Source organism: Eucyclogobius newberryi, unplaced genomic scaffold (genome assembly GCF_026437365.1).
Source record: "Eucyclogobius newberryi isolate DKJ021-1_F unplaced genomic scaffold, fEucNew1.0.hap1 SCAF_7, whole genome shotgun sequence".
Taxonomy (NCBI): Eukaryota; Metazoa; Chordata; class Actinopteri; order Gobiiformes; family Gobiidae; genus Eucyclogobius; species Eucyclogobius newberryi.
Genome location: NW_027316389.1, coordinates 16,605,640 through 16,614,441, shown reverse-complemented (window position 1 = coordinate 16,614,441; position 8,802 = coordinate 16,605,640). Strand labels below are relative to the sequence as shown.

General features: G+C 44.2%; 1 protein-coding gene across 1 annotated transcript; it reads right to left on the bottom strand.

Moving 5' to 3' along the window:
* Positions 1-210: 210 nt before the first annotated feature.
* On the bottom strand, positions 211-3,442 carry islr2 (immunoglobulin superfamily containing leucine-rich repeat 2). Its single transcript, XM_072434620.1, has 2 exons — positions 3,424-3,442; positions 211-3,187 (listed from the first exon to the last, which is right to left on the bottom strand). Exon 2 carries the CDS (start codon positions 3,185-3,187, stop codon positions 1,052-1,054), a length of 2,136 nt encoding a protein of 711 aa, XP_072290721.1. The 5' UTR covers positions 3,424-3,442; the 3' UTR covers positions 211-1,051.
* Positions 3,443-8,802: the final 5,360 nt, after the last annotated feature.

Here is an 8,802-nt window from a genome sequence, read left to right as displayed (position 1 = left end):
AAACTGAAATTATGACATCGGTGTGAGTGGCTGGTGGTGAGGCTTTGAGAACAAAGAGTTCTTTAAGGGCCCGCGTTTGTGCTTTTCAGACGCAGCGTGGCAGGATCGAGGGAAAAACATCTCCCTAGACTTAAAATAAACATAGCAAACATTTTTGATTTCACCTTTTATTAATTCACTTACATAAAATAATATCAAAACGTCGGAACCTTTTTGTTACAACAGTTCACAAAATGTCACACGTGTAAATACAAGACGAGGAAGCCTAAAGTGGCTCTGGATGCGCTTTTGTCAAAGGTTTTGTAGAAACTTACCGTTTGTAAAAAAATAAGAAATAATATAAAAGGTAGAGATAAATAAATAAAGAAAAAAAGTATCCCAATTCACGTGGCTGTACATCACAGGTCAACAAGTTATCTATGCTGTGTGGACTACACTAAACACAATTTACGCGTGACATGCCATGGATACGTGTTTTAAAAATTAAAAAAGCACCCGTCAATAATATATTCAGTACTAAAAAAAGCCTTCACGTAACATCACATCAGCTGCAAAATGAAGAATCGTATTTTTGTAATTTTTTTTTTCAAGCACACCACGTTGTTTATAGAGAATGAGAGCGATTTTGGAAAACCAGTGCCAAAAACACAGGAGCGCGCGCGTCACCGCCTCGGACACTGAGGTGAGCTGCTGCGCAAAACTGGCAGTGCGTGAAAGTCCCTGTCATTGTGGCTATAAAATATGGCACTATTGTCTGGTTTTGTGCTCGGAATAAGTCATCGATGAATCTTCTTTACGCGCAGCTCATGTGCGTTCTTTTTAATGCACATGCACGATGCCTTCTGGGTAATATCATGATCCTGTGCTTGTTTTGTAAACGTCAACTCTACACAGCATGTCACGTACATATAATCACAATCTCTGACGCAGTGCTTTCTGAGGTAAGAATGAAAGAGTCACCCATGATCTACAGCGCCATTGTTTGTTTGTTACCTGTTGGATTTAAAGCGGCTTAGAAATGAAACTTTATACAGTCGGGGGTTTGGAGGTCTCAGCGGCTTGGCTCCTTGTAGTTGCCGTTAATTTCCTCGGAGATCGTGACGGCCTCTGCGCCAAGCGGCAGGCGGTCACTGTATTCCGAGCCCACCTCGAACTCCTCCGGGTTGGTTTTGGATGAGGATCCCGGGATGGACTCGGTGACCACGCTGTCCTCTGCTTCCCCCTCCCGGTCCGCATCCTCCGGCTCGCCCTCTTCCTCGTCGCCTATCTCACTGGGGTTAAAGTTCTTCTCCGAGCCCACAAAGGAAGCCCGGGAATCAAAGTCCGTGGCCATTTGCTTCTCCATCTGATCCGGGTTCTGCGCCTTCATGATGAGCTTGTATGTTTTTCCTTGGTATTTGTACAAGAGGTGGCAGCAGGTGGCCCCCAGCAGAGGAACAGTGGCCAGAGCGAGGAGGAAAATACTGACAACCACAATAATGAGCAGGGAGGGGATCTTCTTCCTGGTGGTGAAGACCACTTGCACCTGGCAGTCCTGCCCTCCATAGGTGAGACACAGTGTGTAATTAGTGCCAGGATGTAGATGATGGAAGCGGTAGGAGTTCACCCGATCATCTATTTTGGACCACTGCACTATAGAGTGTCCATTTCCTGTGTCCACGCAGAGGTAGAGCATGTCCAGAGGGGACTTTGTGCCTGAAGACTCGAACACTCTGATTGGCTCTTTGTTGACAGTGTCCAGGTGGTCGCCGGGGCTCAGGTGCAGATTGGTTTTGCTGTTGGGAAGCTGCAGTGGGTTCAGCTGAACTTTGGCTTCTGTCTCTGACACCTCCAGAGCAATGACCCCAAAGTCAAAGGTGTACTGTTTGAGGTCGTCCAGGGTCATGTTGAAGGCATGATTTGAGATGTACTCACTGCCGTCTTTCACTCCACACTTGCTGCCAAGTGCAGGCTCTTTGGGTTTTCCTCCAGCCTGCTCCATCCCATGTTTATCAGAGGTGGCATCATCACTCTTTGTCCTCTCATCATTTTTAGACCAGTTGATCACATTGTTCTTGGAGAGCTTGGGGGTTATGGGCTTGCTGACTGAAGGGAGATTATCCGTAGAGTCAGGGGCTGGTTTATTGATGTACTTTTGAGAGGCCAGAGCCACTCGGACACTGCTCTGAGCCCTGCCCATATCGTTGGTGGCTGAGCAGCTGTAGTTTCCCTCCACTCTTTTGCTCATACGAGGGATGTTGAGGGTGCCATTTTGAAAGACATGGAACTGGCTGTTGGTCGCCTTATCATTGATGGGCTTGTCATTATTGACTCCGTTTGACGGCAGAGGGAACAGGTAATTCTGGCTGGCAGTGGTCAGCTCCCACACCAGCTGTGGCAGAGGGATTCCCTGAGCCTCACAGGTTAAGACTACAGAGGCCCCCTCACTGAGCTCTGTGCTTTCCAAGTCAGGCTGGTACGTGATGGTGACAATGGGGGCTTTGCAGCTGAGTTTAGGCATATTAGTGACCATTGTGCCGTTCAGATGTGCGGGACTGTCACAGACTATATTGTTAGGCTCAGGAACTGTAATCCTGGTGGTTGTGATCCAGTCCCTGAGCCATTCCACGGCGCAGGAGCAGGAGAAAGGGTTGTTGAAGATCTGCAGGTGGGCCAGGGAGGACAGAGTGCTGAATGTGCCCTGAACAATAGTGGTGAATTTGTTATTGTTGATGCGCAGCGACCTCAGGTCTGCCAGAGTAGAGAAGGCGTCCTTTGGCAGACTGACCATTTCATTGTGGTTCATCTTGAGCAGCTGCAGCGCGGTCAAGTTCTGCAGGTCCTCCCAGGGAAAGTTGATGATTTTGTTGTAGCTGATGTCCAGGTTTCTCAGCTGCACCAGCGGGGCCAGTGTGTCCCTCTCTATGGTCACAATCACATTATTGGCGAGCCACAGGGAGTTGACCTGGGTCACGTTGACAAAGCTTTTACTCTTGAGCAGCTTGATTTTGTTGGCGGAAAGACTCAGTGTGGTGATGTTGGGGGGTAAAGCCGTGGGCACCTCCAGGAGCTCTTTGTATGCACAGTTGGCCAGATTCTGCGCCGCTTTATCCACACACGTGCAGGGCTGAGGGCAGCACTGCGCCACCGCAATCACCAGCGCCCACACAGCAAGCAACCGCACAATGCGCATGGACATTTTCTCCATCTATGAAGGCCAGAAATATTTGGTTAGGACAATATATAAAAATAGAATAAAGTGCAAGAACCCACGGCAAATGTCAGGTGATAAAGTACCATTTTGAAACTGAAACTTTTCTCAACATAGCTACAATAGATGTTTAACTGAATTATTTAAAAGGGCGTCTTTAAAAACAATTGTTATTTTATTCAGCCTCATATTTGCCCTTGTGCTCTCAGTCTCAGATTACAGGAGCATCTTACCTGTCAGAGCAACTTCAAATGCGTCTCAAGTGGCAGTGGACAATCTTCTTGACGACTTTACATCCGACTTCACTCACTGTTCGAATAAACCCCCTTCACGAGACTTTGGCTTTGGTTACAGCGCAGTGAAGAACACATTTTCCCGCGGAGATGCTGCGGTCCACAGTGCGCTCTCTCTGACGCTTCCGCCGCGAGTGCCGGAGCCAGTGCGCGTTCACGGCGCGGCGAGCGAACGCGCGGCCCCTCCCATCCATCTCCTCCAGACTGTTAAAGATACAGAGGCTCGGGCCCCTCAAACACAATCTATAATTTACGAGATTATGTTTATAATTTATGAGTCGACCCCGAGCTCATCTTTGACCTGATTCAGTGCGCGTGCAGCCTTGAACGTCCTAAATCAATAAATAAAAGAAAACTTGTTGCAGTTGCATTATAATGGTGCAACAGAAATACTTTTGCTTTCATTAAACTGGCCTTGACTGCACTGTACCATGAACGCAGATATTAGTAAACGTATATTTTCTGTGTGTATATTTCTTGTGTCTGCAAAATATTGTGTTAATCTCTCAAACGAGCCGTGAGGTTGTCTCAAATGTTGAAAAATGAATAAAAATAATATAGCTGCCTTATGCTGCCATCTAAAGGTCTGATAGGCCCCTACTTCATCAAGTGTTGTAGTACATTGCCCTCTGGTGGTGCTTTCAGAAAGTACACTGAAGTGGCCTTTATGTTCATTGCGAAAGTAGCCTACTAATGTATGGCTAAAATAATAGTACATTTCTGCAGAATTAAAGCTTTGTCTAGAAAACAGTGGAGCAAGTGGAATAAAGCCTAAAGAGAGACACTTTTTTCAACATTCAATTTTGCACTGAATGAGAAAAGCCATTTTATCCTTGATACAAAAAGAAAGGAAATGTCGACATGAATGTGAATTATAGGCCAATCTCAAGCTTGAATATGGCACTGGACATACGTAGTATATCTCATAAATATCATATATGGAACCATTACTGCCAAATTCAATTCACAATGATCTGCAGTCCCTGTGTAGGTGAATACACAACGAATAAAAAGTACACATTTCATTACACTTACAACATTGGCTCATTAAAATACACCTAAAAACTTCTCAATTCACAACATTTTCAGACAGATAAACAAATTTAAAACTAAAGCCTAAAATGTAACCTTGCCATCATTGATTAGCTAGGATGGGCTTTATCAAGTTTTGAGTGAAATTATGAATATCTACAGACAATTTCAGACCGTTTGGAAGTTAATTCAACTGTCTGATAGTTAAAAAAGAAAAGGCAGATTGTGCAAAGGCAGATCATCTTTTAGGAATGGTGCAGTTTCTGCTAGATCAAAGGAGCATCCTGCTTTTGATAGCGACTTCCGTTTGAAATGGCAGTAAACAATCTACTGAACAGCTTTTTCAGAAACTGTCCACCTGAAAGTTCCCTACAGTGAGTTGAATCTTCTTCATTAAAGTGATCTTGATAAGGCAAACATTTCCTCCCTAGTGTGCACATTTATAGTCCAGAGGCGCAGGGTGGGTCCAGGCTAAAAACATGTATTTCTGTTGTCCATCTAGCAAATAAATCTAGACTTGTCAATACTACTCAAATTAAGATTAATATTCTGTAATTCAATTAATTTAAAGAAGACGTGGTATAATATTCTTTAAATGAGATATTCCAATTTTGCAGCGCTGTTCCACTGAAATAGTCTTTATGATGGCTAAATTGCAGTGTGGCGCCATTTAAATTTAGTGCATCTGACAATTAAGAGACTGGAGGGCTTTTACCATTGGAATTGCCATGAGGGGGAATTAGACTTGCATATAACAGCATGCTCCATTAAGCTTTTCATTTGGCTCTTTGGAAAAGATTTGTGTTTATGTTTGTCCCTTTTTTGGATTAAGAAAATTATAGTTTAAAACATATCTCTAATAAATACCAGACTTGTATTAACAGCAAAAATATCGATGACTTAAAAGGTAAGATACGCTTCCCGACTCCAGCATTTCCGTGGTGAAGTGGACCTTAACCTCCTCCTTCTATCTTGCATCACAAAAACATTCCAACCTGTCAAACACACATGGCTCAAATGAGGAGCTACAGGCCGTGGTGTTTATGTGTCTGTCGGTGGCAGAGTTTCCTCAGTTTCAAAGTTATTCAAATTATATTATAGGATATCACTTGACAGTTTGAAACAATGTTTTTAAAAATCTAAGTCTTTAACAGCAATATCTATAAATACTTTTTGGCGAGCCATCTATCTGTCTCTATTTTGCGTCATATGTTCCATATTATGGCAGTTAAATTATTGGGTTTTTATTGTTACATTCTTACAATGAGCCTGACCTGTAACCTGCGGCTTGTCTCCATGGAATTTAATGGCAAAGCAATAAAACCACCATTGAGGACAAGCAGTAAAGCTACTTAGTGCACCTGTAATTGTCTCTGGACATGTAACTTGTGCATTGTTCCGAGAAAAATAGTAATAAAGATGTAATACATCTGGTAATACAGTGGAAAAACTATAGCGGGCTCAATATTGCAGAAAGCATTTGGCCAATGTTGGTCCATTAAAATCACATCATGTTCCAGTTCACCTTTATTCTGTTTACAAACTCTGCTCTATAGCTGCACATATGAACAGGTTTCACTTTTTAGTATTACTTTGTTTAGAGGGATAGTACTTGTAGTAAATATGCATTATACTTTTACCCCAGTAAAGTGGTCATTTGTGAAGAAAGTTGAAAACAAAACTTTTAAAATTACAGGGAGTTCTAAACAGGAATCTTTGTATCATTGTCATCAATAGGCAAAACTCCATTTAAAATGGTGGGACTGTCTTATGCCCAACCAGGAAGTAAAAAACTTCCCCAAAATGCTCAAATAATTAAAAACAAGGTAAAATATTTCTCTATTATGTGAACTCATAGTCGAACCTCGGATTCAGGAGGAGCAGAGTGGTTTTCGTCCCGGTCGTGGAACACTGGACCAGCTCTATACTTTCCATCGGGTGCTCGAGGGCTCATGGGAGTTTGCCCAACCAGTCCACATGTGCTTTGTGGATCTGGAGAAGGCTTTCGACCGTGTCCCTCGGGGTGTCCTTTGGGGGGTGCTCCGGGAGTACGGGGTCCGGGGCCCTTTGCTCAGGGCTGTCAGGTCCCTGTATGACCGGAGCAGGAGCTGTGTTCGCATTGAGCAGTAAGTCAGACCTGTTCCCAGGGCATGTTGGACTCCGCCAGGGCTGCCCTTTGTCACCGGTTCTGTGCATAATTTTTATGGACAGAATTTCTAGGCGCAGTCAGGGGTCGGAGGGTGTCCGGTTTGGGGACTACAGGATCCCATCTCTGCTGTTTGCAGACGATGTTGTCCTGATGGCTCCATCAAACCCGGACCTGCAACATGCACTGGGACGGTTTGCAGCCGAGTGTGAAGCGGCTGGGATGAGAATCAGCACCTCCAAATCCGAGGCCATGGTTCTCGACCGGAAAAAGGTGGCTTGTCCTCTCCAGGTGGGTGGGGAGTCCTTGCCCCAAGTGGAGGAGTTCAAGTATCTCGGGGTCTTGTTCACGAGTGAGGGAAGGATGGAGCGTGAGATCGACAGGCGGATCGGTGCAGCGGCTGCAGTGATGCAGTCGCTGCATCGGACCGTTGTGGTAAAGAGGGAGCTGAGCCGAAAGGCAAAGCTCTCTATTTACCGGTCGGTCTACGTTCCTACCCTCACCTATGGTCATGAGCTTTGGGTAGTGACCGAAAGAACAAGATCGCAGATACAAGCGGTCGAAATGAGTTTCGTCCGCCGTGTGGCTGGGCGCTCCCTTAGAGATAAGGTGAGGAGCTCGGCCACACGGGGGGAGCTCGGAGTAGAGCCGCTGCTCCTCCACGTCGAGAGGAGCCAGCTGAGGTGGCTCGGGCATCTGTTCCGGATGCCTCCTTGGCGCCTCCCTTGGGAGGTGTTTCAGGCATGTCCCACCGGGAAGAGGCCCCGGGGAAGACCCAGGACACGCTGGAGAGACTATGTCTCTCGGCTGGCCTGGGAACGCCTCGGGATCCCCCCGGAGGAGTTGGAGGAAGTGTCTGGGGAGCAGGAAGTCTGGGAGTCCCTGCTCAGACTGCTGCCCCCGCGACCCGGCCCCGGATAAAGCGGCAGAAGATGGATGGATGGATAATTATGTGAACTGTTTAATTAATTTGTATAGTGTCACTGCACTGTAAGTAGTACTGTCCCTTTAAAATACTTAATTTGACCACTTTTTATATGTGATCTCTGCAGACAAAAACAGAGCGTGTGGATTTAGGTGGAGCCGCATTGGAACAAATGCATCAATCTGATTGACTCACTTGTTATTCTTTACCATATGTTTCCTCGACTACAGAATGTTTGACAAAACTGCCCACTATGTCTGTGCCATGGAATATCTCCTCATGTTAGCGCTCAACAATAACACAACATAAACAGAGAGCGCAGACAGAGATGGAGAAAAACAGATCAATATGTCTGTTTGAGAATATCATGCCACACCAGCATTTTACGGTAAATGTTATGGATTCGTAAAAAGGAATATCCAAAAAGCAACATCACAGCTTCAACTCACAGGCTTCACACCACAAGATTTTTTAACACAATTTAATTCAAGATGGAAAGACTAAACAATTGTGACGTCGTACTTTGGCAATCATAAAAAGAATTGTAGAAGAATGCCCCCTTTTCTGTGTGTCCGAGGGGAGTGACTGGTTCAGAGGAAAAGGAGTGGATACATTTTGTGCACATCCCAATAGTTAAAGTCGAGCTCAAGGACAGGTCAGATTAATAAGAATGTGCTGTACTACTCTAAAGTTGACCAGTTTGTCAAATTAGTTTAAGACTTCCCCCAAAGACGTGATTGTTGTCAGTTGAAAGGACTTTGAGCCAAAAGATTATTATGGCAAGTTTGTGGTTCCAAGTCCTGACAAATAATGATTTGGTTTAACATTTGTGCATCATCAACAGTAAAAAAGTATAACATATCAAAATTGTATATTGTGAATTGTAAGTCACGAGAAGATGTTTTAAACAGAACTATGGAGACAAGAAATAATGAAAATACATTTTATTTATAGCAATCAATCAAGTAATCTCAACAAATATAAATAAATAAGGAATGTACAATAAAAACGATTAAAAAACAGTATAGGCCTAATGTTATCCATACATTGTCCTTCTGTAATATTAGACTAAAATAAAGAGTTGCAGTGGGTCACTTTGTATCAGGTTGTGTAAGCATTTTCATCAAAATTCCAATTGTATAACAACAAAACAACGATTCTATTTGTATGTTATTTCGGCACAAATTAAGTGGAAGGCCCCTGTGGGGGTTGCGAA

Excerpts from the sequence above, each read along its gene's own strand:
- islr2 (XM_072434620.1), bottom strand. The coding sequence starts at position 3,187 with ATGGAGAAAATGTCCATGCGCATTGTGCGGTTGCTTGCTGTGTGGGCG.